The sequence below is a fragment of the Eschscholzia californica genome, unplaced genomic scaffold (assembly GCF_041429995.1).
Source record: "Eschscholzia californica isolate CP2 unplaced genomic scaffold, dmEscCali1.0.p SCAF_1, whole genome shotgun sequence".
Lineage (NCBI taxonomy): Eukaryota > Viridiplantae > Streptophyta > Magnoliopsida > Ranunculales > Papaveraceae > Eschscholzia > Eschscholzia californica.
In genome coordinates this window covers 11056878-11070341 of record NW_028238198.1, presented here as the reverse complement: position 1 = coordinate 11070341, position 13464 = coordinate 11056878, and the positions used below count along the sequence as shown (strand labels likewise).

Here is a 13464-nt window from a genome sequence, read left to right as displayed (position 1 = left end):
CAAAAATTATTACTAAAGTAAGGAGCGAGGCAGGAAGCTGGTCACAAAACTGGGGGTCATTTAGAAATAACCCTAATTAACAAGAAGAAGAATAAGAATTTGACCTATTCAAATTATTTGGAAGATTTTAGAGAGAGGGAAAGAGTGTTAGAACTCTTTTTAATTATTATAGATTTAATTATGAATATATTTCTTCACATTTTAATTACTCTTTTCAGTCTCTTTAATGACTCAACTATTATGTTAGGTTTGGTGCCTGCACAGGCAGTAAGGAGAAAGAGTCTAGGTTTTCATGACCCGTGGAAAAAGCTGACAGTGTTATTTTGGATTTTACTAGTTATTATTATTATTTTATTTTAATTGCTCGGGGTTATTTTTTGTTCAAAGACCGACTACTTAAGTTACGACTAGTTTTTCTCATCGAAAAAAAAGTTATGACTAGTTTAAACTTGCATTTGTGTGTTTTTGTTTAATTCAGTTGATTACTGTTTTTTTTAAATTGCTGCTCGCAATGGCATATAAGCGGCTTTAAAAAATTTACATGTCTCCATATATCAACTATTTCAATTTGTCAAAATAGTCGCCCGTGATGTTCGATTTAGTAAAAAAAATAAAAATACAACGTTTAATCATTTTCACTCGTTGTCAATTGGATTTGAGAAAAAAAGAAAAATACACTTGTACACCGACAATGTATTTTTCTAAAGAATCATGTGACCCATAGTTGCACACTGCCACAATACACACACGAGTACTTGTGCACACGACCAAGTAAAATTTGTTTGACTTCGATAACACGTACTCATTAACTTAATGTGCAAAGTTGAAATGATCGTACCCACATGTTATTAGTACATAGGTAAACCTGTGAATTGCTTGTCAGTGGATTTGAGTCGTTTATCGTCTTCTATGTATTTCTCTGTAATATTTTGACTGCCTTCTTAGCACCCATTAAAACACCATTAATGATGCTATCCCCGACCATGTATCCAGACAAGATTTTGGCCGGGATATTGGTGGAGCATAGCATCACGACTCTTTGAACACTTCTCTTTAAAGGTGCACCGGACTCGAAGGCTCGAAGTCACCAAAACTATTGGTTTAGACCTGGACATAATTCTACAAGGGTCTTATATTTTGAATATCACATGTTTTTCTCAAAATAATAATAATAATATTTTAAATAAAATTCATAACATAATGTTAGATGTAGATCAATGATTATGAGATAAAATTTTGCACAAGAGATCAAGAGTTCTAATTCTCTTTTACGCAATATTGAGAATTTCATTTAATTTCCTACCTTGCACCAAATAGGGACCGAAGGGGTCCAAATTTTAACTCTGCTTTGGACCTTCTAAATGTTTAAGTCGGTCCTAATTTATTTATGTGTGATATTTTGTAACTGCCTTTCTGTTAAGTGATGTGAGCATTGGTGGACTTTAAACCTATAAAAATGTGAATATACTATGTTAAGTTTGTAGACATCAAATTTAAAGTCATTAGGTGACTAGAAATGACCTAACTATTATGTTTAGTAAGTGACAATTTTATTAAGACAACATTAAAATATAGATTTATCTTAGTAGGCAAATAATGAATGCATTTATTCTTTTTTGAGGAGAGTGAGAAAGTAGAGAGAATAAAACGAGTAAACAATGGAAGTTTAATGTCTCACGTCAAAATGACAAAAAAGTTGTATTATAACAAGCTAGGGTGAGATCCAAGGTTAATTAATTAGAATTAGAATAATAGTACAAACTAATTATAAAATTATCAAAGAGGAGAAAACTAGAAAGAAAGACTGTGAAACGACTAGGGATGAAGCTGGCCGACAGTGCAGACTGCTTCTCTCTACTGTCTATGCATGCGTATAAAATTATATTTTGAAGTACAAATGAGTAGCCTATTTCAAATAACAAACGTTTTGTGATCATGACGACGTTGTTCTTATTTGAGAAGAGAGAGAGAAACTAAAAAAAAAAGTAGATAGAGAGATTATAGAGAAAGAGAAACTAATAGAGAGAGGTCACCTATATATAAAGGGACACCTTGGTATGTATTCGGCCACTTACCAAATTCTAATGAGTTAATTCCTATATGGCCCCCTACTTTGTGACCAGCTTCCTTTATGGCCCTATTTTTTCGTAAATTCAAATATGGCCCCCTATTTTCAAGTAAATGACATTACTCCCTTCTTCATTCTAAATTTAAAACATTTAAAAAAAGTTATTTCCACCTCACCCCTCTCTCTCTCCACCTCATCTCTCTCTACAACTCACCCCTCTCTCTCTTTCCAACTCACTTTTCTCTCTCTCTCTCCAACTCACTTTCATCTTCTCCGATTAAAGTCGCCGGCCGGAAAATTTTTCGGCCGGCAACCTAAAAAAAAATAAAATAATAATTTTCCTCTCATCTCTCTCTCTCTCTAAAACTCCGGCGAAGGGGGTTTTCCTTCGCCGGAGCCGTGAACAGACTTCGCCGAAGTTTTTAGAGAGAGAGATGAGAGGAAATTTTTTTTTTTTTTGGAGGTCGCCGACCGGAAAATTTTCCGGCCGGCGACTTTAATCGGAGAAGATGAAGGTGAGTTGGAGAGAGAGAGGAGTGAGTTGGAGAGAGAGAGGAGTGAGTTGGAGAGAGAGAGGAGTGAGTTGGAGAGAGAGAGAGAGGTGAGTTGGAAAGAGAGAGAGGTGAGTTGGAAAGAGAGAGAGGGGCGAGTTGGAGAGAGAGATGAGGTGGAGAGAGAGAGAGGGGTGAGGTGGAAATAACTTTTTTTAAATGTTTTAAATTTAAAATTAAGAAGGGTAGTAATGACATTTACTTGAAAATAGGGGGCCATATTTGAATTTACGAAAAAAAAGGGGGTCATATTTGAATTTACGAAAAAAAGGGGGCCATAAAGGAAGCTGGTTACAAAGTAGGGGGTCATATAGGAATTAACTCAATTCTAATCTTAAGAAGTTATGTCCCTTTTAACAAATGGTGAAGGAAAATCTCACTATTACCCCTTTATTTCGTTCTCTTAGAGGAAGCACCCTCTCGTCTACGTCTTCACCATCGGCATAGGGTCTGTATTACCACCGTCATTATTATTGTAAATTCGTGATTACCGCTACTTCTAATGTGGTTCTTAGTAATTGTAATCTTTTTCTTCAAAATTTACTTCAAGGGGTAAACTCAATAGTATTGAGAAGGTAAGGTCATTAAATTGTTAAAAATTTTATGCACTTACGTGTAAAATAACATCAGATGATGACGGAAAGTGACTTCCTGTGATTCGTCTTTGAATATCGAGTTAGTGTTCCACCGTACGTGCAAAGATGACATTATATCTAGTCGATTCAATGTTGCAGATTGAATCACTGGCTTAAATGGCGTCATGTGGTAGGGTTGGTATTATAATATTTTCCATCGTAGCGGATATAATCCTATCTTACGACAAGACAAGCGAATATCTGGAGTTAGCTAACTTCCAATGTAACCAACATTTCTCTCAAACAAGGAGGAGTTTAAGGTGTCAATCATACTTCTGCAGACCCCCATGTTTGGGATCAGGTTGTAGAGCTTGACTCGGATCCACACTTCTACTAGCCTTTAAGTCTTGATTGAGCTTAGGTGCACGTAGTAGAGTACTTTTCGTTCCACCTCTCTCTTGATTTATACAAAGTTTCATCGATGTTTATCTAGAAATCCAGCCGTTTATGTTAATCAATTGACTTCTTTGACTGGTCAAAGCTTGATAATGATATTTGACTAAGCAACATCATTCACTTATAAAAAGTAGAGATGTCCTCATACAAATGATGTCACAAACACCACCACTTAGGCTTCCCTATACCAGCAAGGCAGCAACCGAGAGAGAGAGAGAGAGAAAGAGAGAGAGAGAAAGAGAGAGAGAGAGAGAAAGAGGGGTAATAAAGTAATTTTGGGTATGAGAAGAAAAACTGGTAGGGGGAAAGGAGGAAGAGGGTCAAAGCTTATAAATAAATAATAAATATAATTAGGAGAAGAGAAAAGAGAGAAGATCAGAAGCTCGTGATGAGAATTTTCTTTCTTTGCAGGGAAACAACAGCAGATCGTCAGTCCCTCCAAAGGAATTTACAGTCCCTCCTTCCTTCGTCCCTTCCTTTTCTCGTGATTTGATCGTTTTCTCTCTCTCTCTACACTTTTTGTTTTTTCTCTTTTTGCTTGCTTCTTCTATCTTCTTTAAATAAGTTACTAGACGAAACCCAAGGACCCCATTTATTTATTTACCTCTCTTTCTCCCTAACTATCATCCTCTTCATTTCTATCTGTGAGAGTTTTTTTTTTCTTTCTTTTTGATCATTTCTTCTCTTTGGGTTGAAAGGAATTAGATAAAAAAGATTATAGAAGAAAATGGGTAGTTGTGGAAGGAATGGAGCAGTAAGACAATATGTTAGGTCAAAAGTTCCTCGTTTGAGATGGACTCCTGATCTTCATCATTGTTTTGTTCATGCCATTGAAAGACTTGGTGGTCAAGACAGTAAGTAGTTTTTCTCTTCTCTCTCTCTCTCTGTTGATGACAATATCATGATGAAGGGAATGAGCATATATTATATATGGTGGTTGTTTTATGTAGAGGCTACTCCTAAGCTTGTTCTCCAGTTAATGGATGTTAGAGGGTTAACTATTTCTCATGTCAAAAGCCATCTTCAGGTATACTAGTATATTTTTGTTCATCTTCATCTTCATCTTCTAAATCAAACTAACTATTTCATGAGTTTTCTGATTTGGGTTTTCTTTACTTTTACTATCAGATGTATAGAAGTATGAAGAATGACTTGACTAGTCCAGGTATGAGATGACTTTTCATACAAGAGATTTTGATCTTCTTCAACTATTAATTACTTTCTTTGTTTCTCTCTCTCTCATATTAAAGCCACTACTTCATTCTAGGGTTTCCATTAAAGGTTATTTTATAAGTCAAGTTTGTAAACTCAAATCTTTTCTTATTGTTTCTACTGTTAGTAAAATCCTTACTTTTAAAGAAAATGTTTCAACTATCTATAGTGTGTCCCTTGTCTTTAAGTTATCAATTGTCATCATCTCATTTGCTTTTTTTTTTTTTTTTTCTCTCTTCCCTTTATTTCTTACTTTCTTCACAAGTGTTAGTAGGTAATAAAGCTGTTTTCATTTCCTTAATTGTTGAGATAAAAAGAAAACCCATATCTCTTTCAAACACTTCTAAAACTAGCTAGTACTCCTAATTTGAATCACTCATCAAACAAAAACCCATCTTCCCCTCTCTCTCTCTCTCTCTATATGATTTTAAATTCTCTTTCTTGATCCCTTTGAACTACCCTCACATCAAAACTTGTCAAATAGTAGTTAACTATAGGCTCATTTTATTACTATTATTATCTAAACCATAATAGAAGAATAATTAATTAGTGCTAATCCCAACTTTTTTTTTTTATTATACTCTTTGCAGATTTTCATCAATCCCAACTTAGAGATAACTCATTTGATGATCATGATGGGTGTATTGATGAAGAAAATGATCATAATGATATGGATTTTTTTGCATCTTCATCAATATCAAAACCCATTAATCAAGACTCCAACCATCACCACTCTTTGATTTACAATGACCATCTCCAACCAAAAAGGTACTTATATTTATAAATTTACCATATCATATATACTATTAACTTTCATGAATAGTATTTTTTTTTTTTTTAAATTCTACTCTTTGATCCTTTTATTTTATTGATATGGGGGGTCTGTTTGGTTTTGTGTTTGTCTCTTAAACAATAAAACAAAAGAGCAATGATGGAAACAAGTTCATCCAAATCAGAAAAATGTCAGCAAGAATTCAGTGATGATCAGAGGAGAAGATTATGTGAGACAAATAATGCAGTTTCTTCAATATACTATTGTGATAATTATGAACAACAAAATCACTATTTGGTTGATGATCAAACAAAAGGTAGTAGAAGAATAAAAGAGAATAATGGTTTATTGAGACCATTAGTGGCAGAGAATGAGTTTCCCCATACAAATACAAACACCACACTTTTCTCTTCTTCTTCTTCTCCTTATCATGTGCCAGATGATCTTGTTAAGCTCAATGCATTAAGATACCCTGAAGAATCTGAGTTCAACAAGGTACTATAATGTACCCCCACCTTTTATTCTCTCTAACTTTCTGTCTACATTTTGTGATTTGTTCTTGTTTTGGTAATTCTCTTGAATCACTTTTTGATATGTCCATTTTTATTCTTTGTTTTTTTATAGTCATGGGATATAGTTGGGTGAAATGACACTTTACCACTCTATTTTTGATAGAGAAAATAGACCATACAGGCACAGAAATCATGTAGATATATATGACATTTTCTTGTCAAGAATATTTTGTTGACCTAGTTTGTGTCACTCTCAAGCAAACCCATCACAAATCATGTTATTTATTTAGGATTTCGAGTTTAGGGTTGTTGATCTCTTCGAGATTGTTAAGAGTTATAGAAATCATCGGTACAAATTAATACTGCCTCATAAGTCTATATACGTACGCATTGGAGAATGTATTTATACATTTTGTATACCTAATCCTAAATATAATCTAAGTTAAGCTACTAGTTGTATCATTATACTAGCAACATTTTTATTGTAGAAAGTATTTTTGTCTCTTACAAGTTTATTTGTTATTTTTCGTTTATGTGATTAGTTTGGATTTTATTTTTCATGTATTTATAGTTAATGCAAGGAAAGGAACAACTACTTGCATCTGCAAGAAAGCGGAAGTTCGGGTTTATTGAAAGCCAAGCATTTTCTAGCATGACACGACCCAAGAACGAAGAACACGAAAAAAGAGTTGGTTGTGAATTGTCACTATCACTTTCATTGCTTCCATCGACTCAAAGGAGTAATGCATCATCAACTAGTGAGATTAGTGACGTTTTTTCGACTAATTCAAGATTGAATTTTAGAGACTATTCTGCAGGCTCTTCTTCCTCAATGCAACAAAAAGATATAAATTTAGATCTCTCTATATCTCTTTGTGGTGTTTAAATATATTAGAACCCTTTGTAAATCTCTTATTTATCTACTTAAATATTACTAATTTTTCTCATCTCTCTGTTTATTATTTTTTTTGAGAATTAGACTACGGTCTACGTTAGTCGTTACAAGGCATAGATGCATCATGGAGATGTAATGGGCACGATAACCGCCTAATTTAAACTGAGAATGAAAAAGGCCTAAAGCCCGACAACGAAGAGGCCTAAAGCCCGACAAATTATTACATTATTCATAGCCTAAATAAATTCAGGGCCGGCCCTAGTATATTGGGGGCCCAAAGCGAAATTAAAAACTGGGGCCCATACAATATATATTAGAAAAAATTAAATAAAATTTAAACAATGCAAAGTGTAAGAGTCGAACCCCTTGACCTTTTATTCAAGATCTAAACTCTTTACCACCAACCTACACCTTAAATTATGTTTGAAACTGGTTTAAAATGTAATTACTTTTTCGAAACTTATATGCGAAATATGAAATATGAGGCCCTTGATTATTTGGGGTCCAAAGCGACTCCTTTGGTGGCTTTGGTCACGGGCCACCCCTGCCTAAATTACATAGGATAAATCTTGATGGCAACTGCTTCCACCGAGACTCGATTCCACGACCTCATGGTCTTCAGAGGGGTGTCCAACCATTACACGAAAGAGTGGTGGACCTCTCTTTTATTATTACTCACTTTATCTCTCTTGTTTATTGCATGTTTTGCATGCTATTAAATTATGGGAGGTCACTTTTTACATGAAAAAAAATCTAAATTTAAATGTTTATATCATAGTATGAGAGACTTTGTGTTTACTAACGGAATCAATATGATGAAAGAAAAATGACTTTTTGGGGTTCAAATACATCATCATATAAAGGCATATTTGTGATGTAAAAGGGGGAAGGAATTTTGAGAGAGAATCAATTCTTTTTTTGAAGGTACAAGAATATATTAAGGTCAGCATGAATATTATGAGTATTGGTTTATTTTGTTCTCTTGTTTGTACATAAATATATCATGATATTTGTCTCAATAGAAGAACCATCTTCCTAGAATCCATAAATTTCTTTGCACGCCTAAGAGAATAAGGAATATTGAATATTTGCTTGTGTATGAAAATATCGTAAAATCAAAAGACTACACTTGAGATGAGGCAAGAAACCGTTTCAATTCAAAGTTTTCAATGAAGTAATAATTTTGGTACAATTTTTTGGTTGGAAATAAGCAACGAATTGAGCACCTACGATAAGATTTTTTTCACGCTAGAGAAACACGTGGTTAGGCTTTTAGTCTACATCTATATATAGGAGAATGGTGCGTGTTTTGATATATTTGATTATACGGAGATTATAGCAAGAACATATACATTTATAAGGTCTCACTTGCTAGTTATGAATGAACCTTTATTGGCGACAAATTTATTCTCCAAACTGCACAAATTTTATATCAAAGTACTGAAATAGAAAAGAAAGGGTTAATTGTATTTCTAATACGAGACGCTAAAATCCATTACATTTGGGGAACTACCATGACGTGCAAAAGTATGACTCGCCACCATCTTCATGTGTGACGCTTGCACTCAGACTTGGGTTGTCTTGTACAAGTCTGTCTTTACCACGGATTGACCAAATTATATTATCAGACTAAGGCAACCAAAATCATCTCTTGACAACCGAACACAAAAACTTCCTCATTAAGCGAACGAGAACTATAAAGCAAACTATAATTGTGCGCATTTTAAGTCGCTTTAAGTCGCTCGTCCAAAGACTCTCACCCTTATTTGACTGTGGTCATGCATAAGATATTTACAAAGGGATTTTCTGACCCGTTTCAGGAACATTCTCCAATACTCTAAAGTCTTCATGAAGCTTCCATAATCTTTCAGTCTCCTCTCGAGTTCTCCATGGTCTTCTAGAATGTTTAGAACCGTTCCACCTCTAGAATTTTCCTTTCCACCTCTCGAATTCTAACCGTGCTATTTCGTGTGGCAGAAATTTTTGGGCATGACATCACACCCCTTCAAATGCGAGTCGGACAAAGAATGGGACACAACGGATTGAACTGGGTCAACTATGATGGTCCAGTTCAGTAAATGAAACCTCCACCCTGTTTAATCAAATTCGACGGGGTTTTGCGTCTCTGTTTCAACTTCCAGTTTATGATTTTTCTTAGAATTTCTCGTCCCTTATGTTTTCAAGTTGTGCAATTCGTAGAAGGTTGTATTTCTTGCATTATTTTGATCTTCCCTTCTTTTATATAAATTTCAAGTTATTTAGAATTTCTTACTTAGAAGATGACATGTTTCTTCATCTCGATAAAAAAATCGGTCCACTTCGTAGTCAAACTTCGGAAAGCCCCAGTCTTTTAGTGAAATATGAGTCATTATGTCATCTCTAAGTAATCCTCTAAGTAATTGTAGTGTCTCCCTATAATCTATCCTTCTTTTCCTTACAGACATTTTAGTTTAGGGTCCCCTATAGATGTCTGTTTTCTTACAGACACGCAATGGTTATTGGTACCCTTAAAAACTCCCAAAGACAAGGAAAATTCTATAGACGCCCCTACAAAACTAAAGGCACATCTCTATAAAAGTCAATCCATCTCTTAAAAAAAAGTCAATCCATCTCTTTAAGTCGTACCCCTAACACTCTATTTGTACTTTGGTTACAAAAATTCAATAAACCCAAATCCAATCTTTTATTTCAAGAAGTCTCAAGACTCAAATACAACTACAACCAATTAATGATACATGTTCCTTGTGCACGGTTGATATTATATTTAGTTTCCCATAAGTTTCATGACTTTTTTCCAAGAAGGCCGATTAGAGATGTCTTCCCACCAAGCATTCAAATGCTTCCTTTCTTGCACAAGATGACTCTTCCCAGCTTCATTCACTAGGTATCGAATACTAGGAATATGGCTCAGATCAGCAAGTGTGAATGACTCTCCAGCAAGATACTTGCTCTTCGATAGTCGATCTTCGTATATATCGAACACCTTCTCAAGCTTTTCCTCAGATGTTCGAGCTAAGGATGCATCACCGGGTTGACCCATTCGGGGCAAAATTACGAGTTGAAATACGATAGTAAAGACCAAGTCATTGTAATTGTGTGCTTCAACTTCAAGCCATTGATCCACCAATGCTCGCTCCTCCAATGTGTTACCTATAAGATTCGAACCTTGGTCCGCATATTTTGTTGCATAGTACCGTATGATCGCCCTAGATTCTATAGAAAATATACCATTAGTATGTCATTTGGGCAAATATTAAATGCAAACTTAAACCTAGAATTGATTTTAGCTCTTCTAATTTTTAAAGGTCGATCATACCGAAGAGCCTGAAATCGCCATCCTCTATAGCAGGAACTTGCCCAAATGGCTACAAGCAGAAGAAGATTGTGGAAAAATTATGCAAAAGAAGTTCAGATATACAGAATTGGCAAACGAGGCATGTATAAAAGAATTATCGCTTAGTACCACTCACACCACTTGACTAAACCAATCTATAAAGTTATAAGTGTTTCACCACCAAGGCATACAATTGTACGTTCGGACTGGTCATAGCAAAAATTGATAAATCGTTAGTGCCGTTGCTCACATGATGTCTATTCACTTTCGAAGGAACAATGATAAAGGTAGCAAAAGACGAATGTGCCCTTCACAGTATATGTGGAAATTTAGGATTTGAAGGTGGAAAAGAAAGAAATAACATTAAATGGAGGCAAGATCAAATCTTACTTGTCGATTGAGGAACTCATGTTTTTTATGCTCACCGGTAGGCAAATCTACATGAATGAGTTCAAAGTCGACATCTTTTTCAAACAAGCAAACCATCACTCTCTGCGGACAAACAGCGTTAGCGGCACCAAAAACTTTCACCGCCATTGTTGCCTAATTCTTGTTTAAGTCTCACTAGTTATATCACCAATTCAACAGAGAAAAACAAGAGGGAATGGTTTTTTTTTTTGAAGCTTATCCAAGACATTTTATAGTGAAGGGGTCTTTTGGGTTTTATGTACAATACTGGCTGGGGGTTGGCGTATGACCCTTGGCTTGTTCTGTTCCTTTGACCAACAAGTTGTACTAGTTTGAATGGGGGCTCAGAGCTCTTTATTTCATATGGGGGATGGGTTATATTTATCATTCAAGCTACTGGTTGCTGGCTATCCACTTGTTTGGTAGTTAAGAATTGATAGTGGTGACATATGCTTTAAGAAATGATTGTGGTGAAAATTTTTAAGGGAAATTCTAAAAGAGAAACGGTGGATTTTGTCAAATTTTTGGGAGTACAAAATTTGAACGATAAATTTTAGTTCTTGTCAAATTTTCTGGAGCAACAAAACTTCTTATTCTTATTCTCATCCCCGACCACCTATTTTCGGCCACCACCTCCGACTACCCGTTTCTAGTTACCACCTCCTACCACCACCACCACCACCACCACCACTATTTCTCTCCTCTTTCTCCTCATTTCTTCTTCCTCTTTTCCTCTCACCACCGCTTATCTTTCTCTTCTCTCTCCTCCTCATTCTCTCTATCTATTCTGACAAAGGGGAAGGTCCTCTTCGCGAAAACCCCAATCTTGCTAGTGTTTCCATGGACTAGATAGAAACTTGGTTAGGAGATTAATCCCCCAAACCAATATGGGGATCCGGTGAAGGACACCCTACCTTCTGCTGATATTGATAGAGAGCGACAAAGGAGGAGAGACAGAGAGGAGGAAAGGGAGAGAAAGGAAGGACGAGATGGAGGGAAACGAAAGAGAAGAGAAATTATGGTGGTGTTCGTTGGAGAGGAAGGATTTGAAGACATTAAAGGTTGACGATAAATGCTGACGTCCTTTTCTGGAGTGGACCGAGAAGATTGGTGGGGGCGGGGGAAAATAAAAACCGCAAGAATTTTATTCAAAATTTTGTACTTACAATTTTTCTCGTTTCTCCAAAACGATAGCCACATGTTGGACTTGTATTAAAATAATTTTACAAGAAAACTGTAAATTTTTATATCTCCTATTTCCATGGAAATAAAAGAATTTCCATGGAATTAGGTATTTCCAGCAATTAATACAAAGTATAATTTTGTGGTTTTAATTCCCTGGGGAATCTATTTCCATCAAATAGTCCACTTTTAATTCCTTGCTCCACCCTAGGAATTAGTTTCAGCAGAAAGTCGAAAACCAAAATAAAAATATATTAATATATTCGGATACTTGAAACCTAATATTTATCTTCATATATGTTCTAAATGACATTTTTACCCATAAAATTTAGCAAAATAAACTTTTACTTATACATTGGGCAAATGACATTTTTACCCTTCTTACCAAATAACATTAGTACAAAGTTGTCAAAATGACATTTTGGTCTTATATAGTCAAAATTACATTTTCATTCTTTTATAATATCAAATTGACATATTTAACTTTATATTGTCCAAATGAGATTTTTACCCCGTATAATATCAAAATGACATTTTTACCCTTATGTGGTTTGAATGACATTCTTACCTTTATCTTGTAAAATGACACGTCTACACTTTTATATTGAAATGACAATTTTACCCTTTTATATTAGTAAAATCTCTTTTTTTATCTATATGTTGTCAAATTTACATTTTTATCTTGTTTTATTCACAACTTGACATTCTTACTCTTAAATTAGTAAAGTGACGCAAGGTTAAATAATTTTACAACATAGGGGTAAAAATATATTTTGAAAATATAAGGGTAAAATTATAATTTACAACATAAGGAAGAAAATGTAATTTTGGTAACATAAAAGTAAAAATGTCATTTTGACTACATAAAGAGTAAATAAATATTCCTAATTTAATATTATACTCGTAGAAGTTAGTTGTCAACTAAATAACCGAGTTCGTAATTCTACGGAATAATAAATGACTACTAAATGAAAGAACTCTTATTTCCGCAAATTAAATTCCGTGGAAGACTTTCCATGAAACTCTTTTATTTTCATGAAATTGTTTCCCTGATATCAAACACAACCTAAACATAAAACAAAAATGAACTAGAAAAACATTGTCTACACAAAAGATTCTCGTACAATTGTTGTAATAATACACTCAGTATGAATACGGACTTTGGGTATTCGAACTTATCCTAGCGCATGTGTATAAATCCCATCTCTTATTCCAAGGTACACAAAAACCACTGGTAATATGAAAATGTTAATTATTCCACGTATCTCTCTAGAGTAATTAAGACTGGTAACTCTAGTTCAAAGTATTCTAATACATGTGATCTTCCATGATATAGAGATATATCAAAGTCAAATTGCTAAACTAGTGTATCTAAGTAATTATTCTGTAATCATATTCACGTCTCTCAATTGGAGGAATACCCAATTGAGTGAATTGATTAGTGGTTAAGTTGAGTTGATTAGAATCCAAATTGCTGACTTTGTTTATCTTTCGGACCA

The 13464-nt window shown here is 34.6% G+C and overlaps 2 protein-coding genes across 2 annotated transcripts; one reads left to right on the top strand and one right to left on the bottom strand.

The window, feature by feature from the left end:
- The first annotated feature begins 3967 nt into the window (after positions 1-3967).
- Positions 3968-7093, top strand: LOC147564077 (uncharacterized). The gene is made up of 6 exons (XM_086643161.1): positions 3968-4504; positions 4601-4677; positions 4779-4815; positions 5453-5630; positions 5787-6129; positions 6718-7093. Exons 1-6 carry the CDS (start codon positions 4378-4380, stop codon positions 7030-7032), a joined length of 1077 nt encoding a protein of 358 aa, XP_086499287.1. The 5' UTR covers positions 3968-4377; the 3' UTR covers positions 7033-7093.
- A 2612-nt stretch (positions 7094-9705) lies between these two features.
- GSTF12 (glutathione S-transferase phi 12) lies at positions 9706-11020 on the bottom strand. Its single transcript, XM_086643057.1, has 3 exons — positions 10766-11020; positions 10358-10406; positions 9706-10254 (listed from the first exon to the last, which is right to left on the bottom strand). Exons 1-3 carry the CDS (start codon positions 10910-10912, stop codon positions 9806-9808), a joined length of 645 nt encoding a protein of 214 aa, XP_086499183.1. The 5' UTR covers positions 10913-11020; the 3' UTR covers positions 9706-9805.
- Positions 11021-13464: the final 2444 nt, after the last annotated feature.

Excerpts from the sequence above, each read along its gene's own strand:
- LOC147564077 (XM_086643161.1), top strand. The coding sequence starts at position 4,378 with ATGGGTAGTTGTGGAAGGAATGGAGCAGTAAGACAATATGTTAGGTCA. Across the intron at positions 4,505-4,600 it reads AAGACTTGGTGGTCAAGACA|AGGCTACTCCTAAGCTTGTT; the intron begins GTAAGTAGTTTT and ends TGTTTTATGTAG. Across the intron at positions 4,678-4,778 it reads ATGTCAAAAGCCATCTTCAG|ATGTATAGAAGTATGAAGAA; the intron begins GTATACTAGTAT and ends TTTTACTATCAG.
- GSTF12 (XM_086643057.1), bottom strand. The coding sequence starts at position 10,912 with ATGGCGGTGAAAGTTTTTGGTGCCGCTAACGCTGTTTGTCCGCAGAGA. Across the intron at positions 10,407-10,765 it reads ATGAGTTCCTCAATCGACAA|CCATTTGGGCAAGTTCCTGC; the intron begins GTAAGATTTGAT and ends TTCTGCTTGTAG. Across the intron at positions 10,255-10,357 it reads TGGCGATTTCAGGCTCTTCG|AATCTAGGGCGATCATACGG; the intron begins GTATGATCGACC and ends TATTTTCTATAG.